Below are 13,301 nucleotides of genomic sequence, written 5' to 3'. Positions count from 1 at the left end.
AACCCCAGTTAACAGAAGATTCTTGGTACTCCTGAAATGCTTGGGCTTAAAAGTTTACATTTTAATGAATATACCTACTATATTCCTAATAATTTTTTTTCACAGAATACATACTAATAATACAGATTCTCCACAGCTGCCAAAGTGGAAACAGAGAGGGTCTGTACCCATCTGAAAGCTCACTCACATTGCTACTAAACCAGCAGGAAACAAATATGAAGATCTCAAAGTCAGATATCAAATTAGAAGACCAGAGTAGCACTGGTATTTTCTAGAATATCTTTTAATTAAAAAAAATAATCTGCTCATCAGGAACATTTTGGTTCGAAGGGTATTTAAATTAAAAAGAACAACATCTATATGCACATCTCTGAAACTCCCAAAACAAAACCCCACTTAATTGTAATGACATTAAATATCCATCTTGAAATTTAAAAGTCGAAATGAAAAAAAAAAAAAAAAACCCTACATTTTAACATTTCACCACTATTTGAGCTTATGTATGTTTTAAATTTTCTCAGAGGTCATTGCCTCAAAATGTCTCAGAATCAAGTTAAATTATTTATACAGTAACAAAACATGTGTATTTGTGTATGTCCAGATCACTGATATTTACTCAGGTTAAATATTTATTGCCTTTGAACAAAACATTTAAAAAATTAAAACCACAGTTTAAGTCTCTAATGTTTTTCAGCTTCTTAAACAGCTCCCTTTGAGATTTTGTCACATTATGACAGCTTAAGTAGAACAGTGCCTTCTGTGTTTTTTCTTTTTTAAAGAGGAAACATGTTGACTGTAATGCTGCATGTTGGATAAAATATGTTCAATATGTTGAGTACAATGATTCCAAACTGCATAATCTGCACTAGGCAAGCTTTCTGTTAATAGAACAAGGTTTGAGTTTAATCCTGAGAAACAGGAGAATCACTCTGGCAATTTACCACAAAATGGGCCTCTGTGCCCTGTGGTCTACGTGTTCAGGGCACTGCTATGAAATTTGAACTAGTCATATCTTATTAAAATAAATGTAGTTTTATTTTACAAGTTTAAAAGTTATCATTAGAGGCTCGGTTCTGTACTCTATCAATTTCACACCATTTTGGGGTTCACCCTGGTCCTGGATGAATTCTTTCAGTGGGACACATGAACACAAGAATACTAGAGAAGAAAACCTAAGATCTGTGAGTATCAGCAACTTAGAAATTTAAAAAGATTGAATAAGGAGATAAATCCAGTCCCCATGATTCCTGTTTAGCACTCACCTCTCATGAGTTGCTAAATTTACACGATTATTATAATTTGTCTTTAAAATAAGTTTTAGCCACCTGCTGTGGTAGATGCTGTAAGTCCTAAACCTAAATGCCATGTTCTGGGGAGGAGGAAATGATGACAAAGACGCAACTGCAGCTGACTAAGCTTCATCTGATTTCTCCAGCCACTTTCCCCTTGGGAGCCCAGTTCTGCCCCTGTTTTCTACTTATGCAGCACTCATGGGGTGAAAGGTCAGCATTAGCTGTGCCCCTGTACTCACCTAAGATTTTGCTAATGTTGGAGTTGTGCATGTCAGGGAAGGCCTGAAGGATTTTTCTCCTCTCATCCTTCGCCCAAACCATGAATGCATTCATTGGTCGCTTGATGTGTGGCTCACTGCTGGCACGGCCCCGGGCATCCCTGTAGACTCGTGCTTCAGCCACAGTGGCACCTCCTGTTGGCCAACAATAATACTGCTGTAGTTTAGCTGCAGAGCCATTCATTGCTTTACTTCCTGTAATGTCAGGGCAGGAAGAACAAGATGGGTGCAAAGAATTATTATAGAGATAATGTAACATTACAGATTGTCGCCTTGGCTCCAGTGCCAGCCCTGGGCCCAACTCTTCTAAGTGACCTCTTGGGAGCAGAAGACATTCTCAGATGATGATTCTTCAGGCCCTTCTGATGTAGCCCTCAAAGGGACACTGGGTAGAATTAACTCTGCATGTTTTTATACATCTAGTACATTTACTACAATCAATCTAGGTGATAAAGTAATGACTGGCATTATTTTATAGCAAACTTTCCTGCTGTGATTCCTTCCTTCAAAAGCAGGTTCTTCCCTGTCATTTTAGCTTCACTTGCCAAAAATCACAGCCCTCTCAAACTATATGATTCCCCAAAGAGAAATGTCTTTCACAGCACTGTCCCTTGGCCTGTGCTCTCTCACATCCTGGGCAATCCTTCTCCTACTCTCTCATGATAAGTCCCACATAAACTTCAAATCCTATTCAAATTTTGGCATGTTTCATAATGAATTAATTCAGTGAAAAATAATAATGGAGTGATTCCTGGTATAGTAAGTGCTGCAAAACTGGAGTTAACAGGAACAAGGGAGGACCAGACAGGATGGTCAGTCAAGGCTTCCTAGGAGACATCCCTGCTGAGGCTCAAAGGCTGAACAGGGAATCTGCAGGTGAGTGGGAGAGGGCAGTAAGGACAGATGAGAAGGGTGTTCAGGCCAAAAGAATAGCATTTGCAACGATGTTGACCCAAAGTAATCACTGTTTATGTGACCGTCTCCCTCTGATCTTTCTATGCCATCCCCAGGAACATGAGATCTCTAAAGTTTGAGATGATCTTGCACAGTTTTTGAATACCTGGATTATCCACACAGTAGACAATAGATATTCATTAAGCAAAAGAATATGTGATTTTCAATTCCTATGCAAAAGTAGTAGACTAACTGAGGTGTTCATTTCAAGGGTTCTAATACATTTTTCTGTTGTTTAAGGGAATTTCTTTAACATGTATGAAACTATATTTAAATTCCTGATATAATTTTTGAAGAGGTGACTCTAGTAACATAGGAGACTGGAAGCTCCGTGAAGATGGGGGAAGGGGATAGATCTTGTCACTGCTGTATTTCTTGGACCTGGTGAAATATCTGGCACATAGAATTTTAGTTAAATGTAATGAATGAATAAATGAATGAATGAGTGAATGAGGCTCTCGCTTGTCTTCACAACCCTATCCCCTGCCCGCCTGCAGTGTGACATATCAATGTATGCTTTGCCATGTGGCACCTATTGACTATCTCCCTATAGACTGAGGACTTCTACAGCAAGATGCAAAGTAGTTAGACTGATGGTCTCAGTCGATACTTCTATGCATAAGCAGGAAAGTCTTCCCCCAAAAGCGTAGGTCAAAACATACATTAAAACCAACATTTCTGTTTTCTGGACAAAGTAAATCTTTTCAGCTCAGTGAACTTATACAGGAATAACACAATCTAATCAATCTCTGGCCCTTCTATTTCCAGATACTTTGGTTAAGCAGAAATTTGTTGGTGTCAAAGCCAGTAACAAATTAGAACATTAAAGCACACTATTATTCAGCAAATATGTTCATCATTTATTGCAAACAAAAGACAGGATAAAAGGATGGAATTGGCTAATATTGTGATTTTTTTCCTAAGCATGAAGGAGGGTGGAGAGGCCACTTTCTGCAGATCATGCAAAAATAACATATTTTTATAAGCAGCCCTTCTTTTAGGCCTCCTAGACAGAATGATGCCTTACATGAAAAGTCTCAGATCCCAAGATGCATAACTAATATGCTACCTTTTTGCCACCATACCCACAGTACATTAATTTCATTTAAAATGCACTGACCATACAGGATAAATTGATTTCACTTTATATGGGTTTGACAGCCATGTTTATTGTGCAGTGAAATGTAGTGTAGCTTCCAGCTGACAATATCCATCAACACAGGGCAATATGCTGACTGCTGGGCCAGATGAAGGCATACATTACTCTGGAAGTGAAATACTCATTCAGATACGACAGTGTCTTCTCCTGAGGATCACCATGGTAATTTATGATGCCCTCAGTGCCATTACTTTACAACTGACATGGATTCAGCAATTTATATACTGGCATGCATACACATAAAAGGAGACAGGTTTGTGGAGATTGTCAGATGCAAAAACATTTCAGTATTATTCTAAGTTAACTACGATGCCACAGGTGATTAACATTTGAGATCTGTTTTTGCTGTTGTAGCTCTTCTACCTCCAGTAAACCCAACTAGTCAGTTTCTATTTATTTCTTGATTTAAAATATGTGTATTTCATTGTGAATGGGAATTTTTAATCTTCTATAGACTGATAGAAATCATGGTGAATTTTTAGATACTGCTTGTATAGAGAGACCTTCTACATCCTCTACTCCATATTATAGATTCTTCCAGACATATGCCCAATTTCTCTTCCTCTCATGCTATACCAACCAGTCTTAGTGTAAGATTTTTTGTCTCTTATGCTTTACTAAATACTACCTTTTTTTCAAGGAACAGAACTCAGGTACCACATGCACCAACTGCTCTGCAATGACCTTTCCTCTTTCCCTCAAAGCTCCTATTATCTACACAACACTGAATTCATTACACAGAAGAGCTCTAGAACTCATAAGAAATGCTTCCAGAAATGGAGAAACTCAAGAACAGTGCATAGTATAAAAATGGGAAAGAAGGGGAAAATAGAAAATGCTTTAGATATGTGTACATCTCTTCTTGTCACCTCTTTTCTCTTCCTGAAGGAGTGAACTGAAAAATGAATAGGGGCATCCTAAGCTGAACTAGGAATGTTGTGTCAGATGAACAAAGATTTGAGAAGAGACTAATTCAGGGAGACTGAAGTGTGAAACTACTTTTGAATTGGACCTGATATCTGAGCAGACATGAACCATGTCTTTTAATGATAGAAATTTGCAGTGCACAGATCCATTTGCAAAATCTTAACCTGGACCAATTTTTGCCATGTGTTTCCTCTTCTCCCTCCTCCTAATTTCACCTCCTTTCTTACCCTTCTTTTAAATATGTGGTACTCTTAGGCTACCTTATGATTATAAAACTATGTTCAGGATGTCACCCTCCTTTCTTAGGCAGTCAGTGAAAAACAGCAATAAACCTTCTTTGCATATGAAAACTGGCCTCTCACTCTTGCCTTAATAAGTAACACTAACATCCTGAAGAAGGGTCCTCTATCCTTTCCCAAACTTATTTAGTTTATTAATATTTCAGGAAATGTAATATTATAAACCATAAATGTCCCACAAAGACACATTGAGGGTCTCTTCTATCTTTTTGCAGTGACTATGCTATGTACAACTTCCAAGGAATTTATGGAAGCATCCAGATGAGCACTATGCAGAAAGATGCTTTCCAACAAATATTTCTTTGATCAAATATTTTGAGAGAAAATATCTCTCAATATTACTTTCTTTTTCATTGAAAGAAGACAATTCATCTATTATTTGAATTTAGAATCTAGGTTTGAGTGAAACTTAGACTCACAATTTTATAAAAGTGTAAGTCACAAAGTCAAAAGAACATTTATAAAGTGTCTCTAAATTCCCTAAAATTTGCTTCATGAACCAAATGGTTAGGGAATTGTTGCAGCACATGACTGTATATGCTAAATAATTCAGAAATTTAAAAAATGTTGATTACATATTTTTGAAACCCCTTTAGATAAGAAAGATTCTGTAGACTACTATCAACTGTATTCAAAAGGTATGCCATTAATCTGTGTATCTAAAGCCCAATATTCACTTTCTGTTATAATTAACTCTAAAATTCAAAATATCAGATATGATTTCATACTGCTTCGTTCATTTTTGAGACACTATTAAGAGTAAAACCAAAGTATTTCATTCTTAAATACCTAACACTCTATGCCAGCATCTAGAATCGAATTGTCCTAGGGAATGGCTTAATATTCTGTAAGGAAGTTTCCTTTTCTTTTAATAGCAGAGGAAACATTTGTGAATTCAAGATAAGATTTCCCATAGAAAGCAGTTGGAAGGAGCCTAGAACCATAGCTGTGTACCTGGGAACCCTCTTTCCTGCTGATCTAAGAGATTACCAACAATGGCAGTCCCAAATGACAGTTAGTGAAAGGCCAGGAGGTCAATGCACCACACTAGACACAAGGGGAAGCATGGCTCCTGTACTCCAGAGCCTCTCACTCCACATGACTTCCCCTAGGAAGCTCATTTTGGTTAATTCATCCTTCATCTCTTCAGTCACAGTTTGTATAAATGCAAACTTTCAGTTAAGCAAAGAAAGATAGTTAATCTACAGGGAGAAAATAGAAATCACCAAGACAAAGACCTCCTTAGAAAATTGTGATTAGAATGATTTAGAGAAGACAGAAAATTGAGTTTTTCCAGGTGGGTTGGAAAGACGTCCAGTTTCACCATCATAGTCGATGGCAATGGTCCTGAACTAATCCTAGAGAGGCCCCTTCCTGGGTAGATTCCAAGGGCTATCTGAATGAATGAGTGAGTGTTTGGTGTGGGTTTGTGCATATATAAAGTTTTCCCTAAGGAGGAACTCTGGCTAATTCTATAATATGTCTAGTAATAATTTATTTATGCATTAATTCAGCAAATACTTCTGACAAATTTCAGATGTATCCAGCACTGGTGGTGGAGTATGCAAGTTAAATAACACATGTACTTTGTTTTTAAGGAAGTTGTTCCAGTGAGGTAAAGACATATAAATGAAAAATTATAAAAAAGTGCTAACAAAGGTAATTTTAGAATACCATGAAAGCAGAGAAGAAAAGCTATTGACATGGTCGGCATAGACAGAGATGAATATTAGGGAAGTTTTTGGAGACAAACTTGAGCAGCATCTTGAAGGAAGAGCAAGATTTTCCTAGCAGGTAAGAGTTTGAAAGTGTTCCAGGCTGGGGAATCAGTGTGAACAAAGACACAGAGTTTTATTCACAACAAAACCACAACAGGTTTGGAGAATATAAAGAAGCTGGCTATGGGTTGGTCATATGGAAAGAAGAGGGAGTACCAACAGATGAAATTAGAAAAGTAAATAGAGGCCAGATTGCTAAGCACCTTGAATTCCAGCCTAAGACATCTTCAAGGTATTTAAGTAGGGGAGTAATGTGAACAAATATATTGTAGAAGAGATCAAAATGGAAACTAAATGAGAAATTAACATTGAATAGTCTCAGTGATTACTAGTGAATTGATAATAAAGAATAGAGAAAAATAAGGTAACTAAATGCCTTCTGAAAGGTCTATTAAGACTTGTATTTTGTCAGACAGAATGAACATTGTATATGAAAACTATTGGCACTAAAAGTTCTGTTCTGGGATATAGTTCTGGTAATGGCAAAATAACTCGTATCTGACCAAACCTCCAAAAGATAATAATTAAAAATGCTAGGCAAAATATGAAAAGATGATCATATGAAGACACATGAGAGCTACCAAAATTCAGCAGAAACTGGAAAGAATTCCACGCTAGAAGGGAGGAAATTTCCCTAAATGGAATTCTGTTTTCATAGTTTTTACCATGAATACGCTCCCCAGTCTGCACACTGTTGAATGGGGAGTGCAAACAGTGTCTGTTTTGCCTAATGTGTCAAAGACAGAATTTGAGGTTTCCAAGTGACTGAACCCTGAACTTTACATGTATAGGGAAGACTCCAGTGAGCTCTGTGGAAAACAAGGCTCTATATCTGAAAAATCTGAGCAGATATGTCAACTGATGCCCACTGCAAAGGAAATAGAATTTTGATTTGAATCCTATAAAATTATGGGGATTTTTAAACACCTTGGACTTTGCCTTGAAATCCCAGAGGGGCAATCCTTTAGAAATAAATTCTATATACCAAGACTAAAGATTTACCTAGGACAAAAAGCAAAACTGAAATAGACTCAAATAGTGCAACACTAAGCCTTGGTATGTTTAATTCAATCAGCAGATAATTTAGTGGCCTCCTGTCACAAAAATTAAAATGAAGATAACAGAGTCCAGAGTTTATATAATTTATAAACCACAACAGATAACATATAATATAAAATAACTAGTTGTCCTAACAACTGGGAAAATGTGACCCAAAGACCAAAAACAGAAACAAAGACCTAGCTGAAAATTATCTGGATTTGGCAAGAAACATGAACTAACAGGTTCAAGACATTCAGAAAAAGTATGCATATTAAATACCACATTAAGAATTCAGTTAAACTGCTGAAAACCAAGAACAAAGAGAAACTTCCAGAGAAAATGGACATTACATACAGGAGAACAATCATGCAAATGATGACTATTATTCATTAGAAGCAATGCAGACTAGAAGAATATAGAACATCTTTAGAGTACTGAAAGATAAAGGCAATCCAGGATTTTATCCAGTGATCATATGGTTCAAAATCAGTAAAGTAGAGGGAAGGGAACAGGGACAGGAAAGAGAGGAGGGGACTGAATTATAATCAAATTATAATCATGTCAAAATGAACCCTAATATTATGTATAACTAAAAAGAACTAATAAAAAATCTTTTAAAAATGAATGTGAGTGGAGTATTATTCAGCCACAATAAAAGAATGAAATGTCATTTTCAACAAAATGGATGGAACTGGTGGACATCATATTAAGTGACAGAAGCCAGACATGTAAAATACTGCTTGTCTTCTCTCATATAGAGAAACTAAAAAATGTCAACCTGAAAGTAAAATAGTGATTTCTAGGAATTGGCAATTCTGCCAAGAGGTGATAGGGTGGGGACCAGAGTGGAAGAAGGGTAGTCGGTGATGATTAATGCACATTGTACATATGTATGGAACTATAACAGGGAATCACACTAACATATACAATTAATATATGTTAATAAAATACTTAAAGAAAAAAGTGAAGCATAGTTGTTACAGAACACCTGGAAAATACCAAAGAACAAAGAATAAAATAAAAATTACTCATAGTTGAACACACACAAAATGAATATGAAATATTCTATCTGGTAAATAAAAGCTAAGAGAATGAGTTAAATGGCAGACCCATATCAAATAAATTATTCAAGATGAAGAGAAATAATGCCCAACAAAAACCAGGTATACCACAAGGAAGAAAATCAAAAAGCTATATGACTTTTCTCTTCAATAGATTTCATTAATAAATAACCAATTTTTTAGTGTTTTTAAAACACAAGGGACTATTTATACAAACAAAACACTGTATTGTGGGATTTTCAACCTACGTAGAGCTATAATATGGAACAACAATAGCATATTAGCTTAGAGGACAAAGGTAGTAAGTAGAAGTAAATCATTAAAGTTTGTTCTATTTTATGTGAAGTAGTAAAATTTTAACTGTGGAATACTAAAGATGTGTAGTGAGTTCTTAGAAAAACCAGTTTTAAAAGATACAGAGAGGTGTAGCTAAAAAGTCAGTAGAATAATTCAAATGGATCCTTCAAAAGAATTCAATTTACCCAAAAGAAGGCAGAAACTGAGAGAGATGAAAAACTGAGGGAATGAATAGAAAATCACAAATTAAAAGAACTAAGTTCATCAGATTCAATAATTATATTAAATAGAGATGAATTAAATAATTAAATTTAAAGTCATAGAGTTTCAGAATGGATAAAGAGTAAAAAAATCAATGAAATAGAAAACAGACACAATAAAGACAATTTAAAAAGTCAAGGGTTAGTAATTCGAAAAGATCAATAAGATTGACAAACCCATTCTAAGACTGATCAACAAAGAGAGAAAAATAAGAATATCAGTATCTAGACTGAAAGAATGAGTTTCACCATCAATACTACTCACATTAAAAGGAAAATAAGGCATATTGTGAATTCTTAATTCCAATAAATTTGACAACTTAGATGAACAAATTCCTCAAAGACAAACTAGTGAAATTTAACAAATAGAAAATATGAATAATCAGATAATAAAATTGAATTAATAACCAAGCACCTTCCCACCCAAATCTCCACTCCCAAATGGTGTCACTAGAAAAATTCAAATAAATAAGAGGAAAAAAATTGTGTGCAAATGTAGAATGTGGAGGAAGAAGGAACACTTGCCCTTGATTTTATGAGTCAGCATACACAATAGGTGAAAATGAATACAAAAATTCTAAATAAAACATTAGCAAACAGAATATAGAATATGTAATATGGCTACATCATCAACAAGTAGGAGTTATCTCAGGAAAGTATTATGAGTTTAAAATTTGAAAATCAGGTAATACAATTCACTATACTAACAGAGCAAAGGGGGAAAAAAACAGATCGGTGCTACAGATTTGGAAAATGGTTTTGACAAAACTCAATACACTTTCATGATAAATCTCAGAAAACCAGTAATAGAAGAGAACTTTCTCATTTTGTCACAGGGCATTTAAGGAAAACCTACAGTTAACATACTTAATAGGGAATTATTGAGTGCCCTTCCTTAAGATGAAGAACAAGGTAAAGATATTCATTTTTGCTAACCAACAATTTAAAGCAAAAAGTATACAAATGGAAAAAGGGCAAATAATATCATCTGTTCATAGGAAATTCTAAGGACTCTAGAAAATAATTACTAGAAAAAGTGAATTCAGTAGTAAAATACACAAATCAATCATATTTTTATGTACTGGCAACAAACAATTAAAATATTTTTAAATTTACATTCATAACACAAAATAAAATACTTAGGAATAAATTTAACCCCTCCAAAAAGTGTTCAAGACACCTATGCTGAAAATAATATATTTGTGATTTAAGGAAGACCCAAATAAATGGAAGAATATGCCATTTTCATGAATCAGAAGACTCAGTATTGTTAAGGCATCATTTCTCACTGAATTTATATTCAAATCAATTCCAATAATAATTCCCAAAATATATTTTTATAGAAATTGACAAGTTGATTTTAAAATTTATATAAAACACAAAGCAGCAACAGTCAAAGCAGACTTGAAGAAAGAGAATTCAAAAGACCTTAATAAAGATCCAGGCTGTTAAAATGGGAAAAGATAGGCTTTTCAACAAATAGTGTTAGGACAATTGGATAAATATTTTGAAAAAAGTCAACCTTGATTTATCATATGCTACACCCAGCAATTAATTTGAAGTTGGGCATAGTGGTGAACACCTGTAATCCCAGCGACTTGGGAGACTGGGAAAGGAGGATGGCCAAGTTCAGGCCCATCTTGGCAACTTAATGAGACCCTGTCTCAAAACAAAAAATAAATAGGCCTGGAGATGCAGTGCAGTGGTAGAACACCTCTGGGTTCAAATACCAGTTCCACAAAAAAGTAGGGGTGGGGAACCATTAATTTGAGGTAAATTATGCCTTAAAACTAAAAGCAAAAGCTACAAACACTCCTCAAAAAATATAAAGGACAATATTTTAGAGTGATTCTGGAGCAAAAAAGAGTCTTAGATATGGCATACAAAGCACTAAACTTATAAGAAAAAGTGATAAATTGAACTGTATCAAAATTAAAACATCTATCAAAAATCTTTGTTAAGAAAATGAAATGTCAAACTACAGGAAAAATTGTTCACAATACACAGGTCAGACAAGTTTCCACCTAGAACACATACAGAATGCCTACAAAAAGCAACAACAAAACAATAAAAATCTAATTTTAAAATGAACAAAAAGCTTGAACAAACACTTTTCAGAAGAAAAGAGCCAGTGGGCACATGGAAAGGAAGTCCATATCATCAATCATCAGGAAAATGCAAATTAAAACCACAATGAGATTTCATTCCACATGCACTAGAACAGCTTAAACACAGAATGTCAGCAAGGATAGGGAGCAACTGGAAATTTAATATATCAGTGGTGGAATTGTAAAATGGCATAACCATTTTCTAACAGTTTCTTCTAAGTAAAATACGACAGAGCAATTTATCTCCTAGGTACTTACCCAAAACACATGCAAATGTCTATCCAGAAATAGACATATAAGAATATAAGTAGTTTTATTAACAATAAATAAGAATTGAAAATAATTAGAAAACAAAAAAATGGTGATTCATGCATACAATGGGATGCTATTTAAAGTAAAACTTTTAACTATTAGTTAATAAAAAACAAAATAAAATAAAACAAGACCAATCAACCAACAAACAGCAAAATTGCTTTTCTGAAAGCTTCTTTTCTCTGTAAATCTGAGAAGTATGTGGCATTTTCAGGTCATTGTGAACTCAAAAGTGGTTTCATTTACCAAAAAGAATTATTAGGAAGGGGAAAAAAAGCTATAATTGATTGCTTGTGGATTTAAAAAAAAATAAAAGATATACATATTACCATTGGACTACTCGACAGAATTGTTGACAATCATACTATTTCAGACTACTTCAGTCTATCAATAGAATGGTTGATTTTCTCCTGTGGGATTTTGGAAAGAGTTACATGATATATTTGATAGTCCCTTATTTGAGTTAATAGAGAAAATGATGATGACTATATTAGAAACAAAAATGTAGAAGACGAAGAAATTTTAGAAGGGGATATGAGAAATTAGAAAAGAAGGAGAATATTAAAATTACTTAAATTTGTTCACCATGTTTATCCCACCAAATTTATCTTAATATGATGGAGGTCTAATTCACTGTTACAGCAATGGCTGACAGTTATCTGTCTATGACTGTGGAAGCCCTTTATTAAATTCTCTTTCCTGCTTACTGCCAGAATTTTAACTCACTTTCAGTATAAAAAGGATGCCTAAAATGCAAATTTGAAAAGAGAGAGAAAAGAAAAGAAAGAGGGAGAGAAAGAGAGAGAGAGAAGGGGTGGGGAGAGAAGGGAAGGGAGAGGGAGAGAGATTTGGCCATCCTACTGGTTTGCTTGGCAGGAAAAGAACATTCCATGGCTGAGAAGGAGCCTTAATCATTAGGGAAGTGATGTGTTCATCACATCTGAGAAAAAGGGATTGCCAGGAGTAGAGAGTATGGTTTGCTCTTTATGTCTTTTATAAAACATTAGCTAGACAGGTTAGCAAAGAGTGATAGGTGGAATGACTTGAGGAAGGCAAATGCAAAATATGAATGCATAATTCTTCTTTGTTAGAGACTGATGAAAAAATAAGAACCGATGTTTCAGAAAGGAACAAAAGAAGAATTACTGGTAATGCTTTGACTAAAATGTTATTTCTTCATTTGTCCAATGAGGGGAAAGATCATAGGTAAATTTTCATTATCCTGTTTTCATCCAAAGGTTCTTTTAAGTCTTTACTTCAACTGTTGAACTTGTGTACAATAAGAAAGTCACTGCATAAACTAAAAAGACAGATTGTGACACATAGTATACACATAAAGAAAAAAAAATCATTGGACATTTTGTTAATAGACATTTCATTAATCAGAATGCCAAAGAAATTCTTCAAAGAGCATTTATGATATAGTAGGCCAGAGGTTAGTTTCTAGGATAGGAACACCAGGTATGCTAAATAATTCTACATAAGATAATATTTGCAAAGCGCTTTCACTAAATTCATTATTTTGAACCTCTTTA

General features: G+C 34.6%; 1 protein-coding gene across 20 annotated transcripts in view; it reads right to left on the bottom strand.

Annotated features, from left to right (window-relative positions):
* Sox6 (SRY-box transcription factor 6) overlaps positions 1 to 13,301 on the bottom strand; it is a 556,749-nt gene that overhangs the window by 18,046 nt on the left and 525,402 nt on the right. For 17 of the 20 annotated variants that reach the window (XM_047516550.1, XM_047516548.1, XM_047516547.1 and 14 more), the window contains one exon: positions 1,532 to 1,765. In XM_047516550.1, coding sequence (XP_047372506.1) covers positions 1,532 to 1,765 — 234 coding nt within the window. The remainder of the gene's footprint in view (positions 1 to 1,531; positions 1,766 to 13,301) is intronic. The other 3 variants (XM_047516558.1, XM_047516559.1, XM_047516566.1) reach the window with 1 other exon arrangement.

Source organism: Sciurus carolinensis, chromosome 11, assembly GCF_902686445.1.
Source record: "Sciurus carolinensis chromosome 11, mSciCar1.2, whole genome shotgun sequence".
NCBI classification, from domain to species: Eukaryota; Metazoa; Chordata; class Mammalia; order Rodentia; family Sciuridae; genus Sciurus; species Sciurus carolinensis.
The sequence above is the reverse complement of the archived record's forward strand: the minus strand, read 5'-3'. Positions and strand labels throughout refer to the sequence as shown.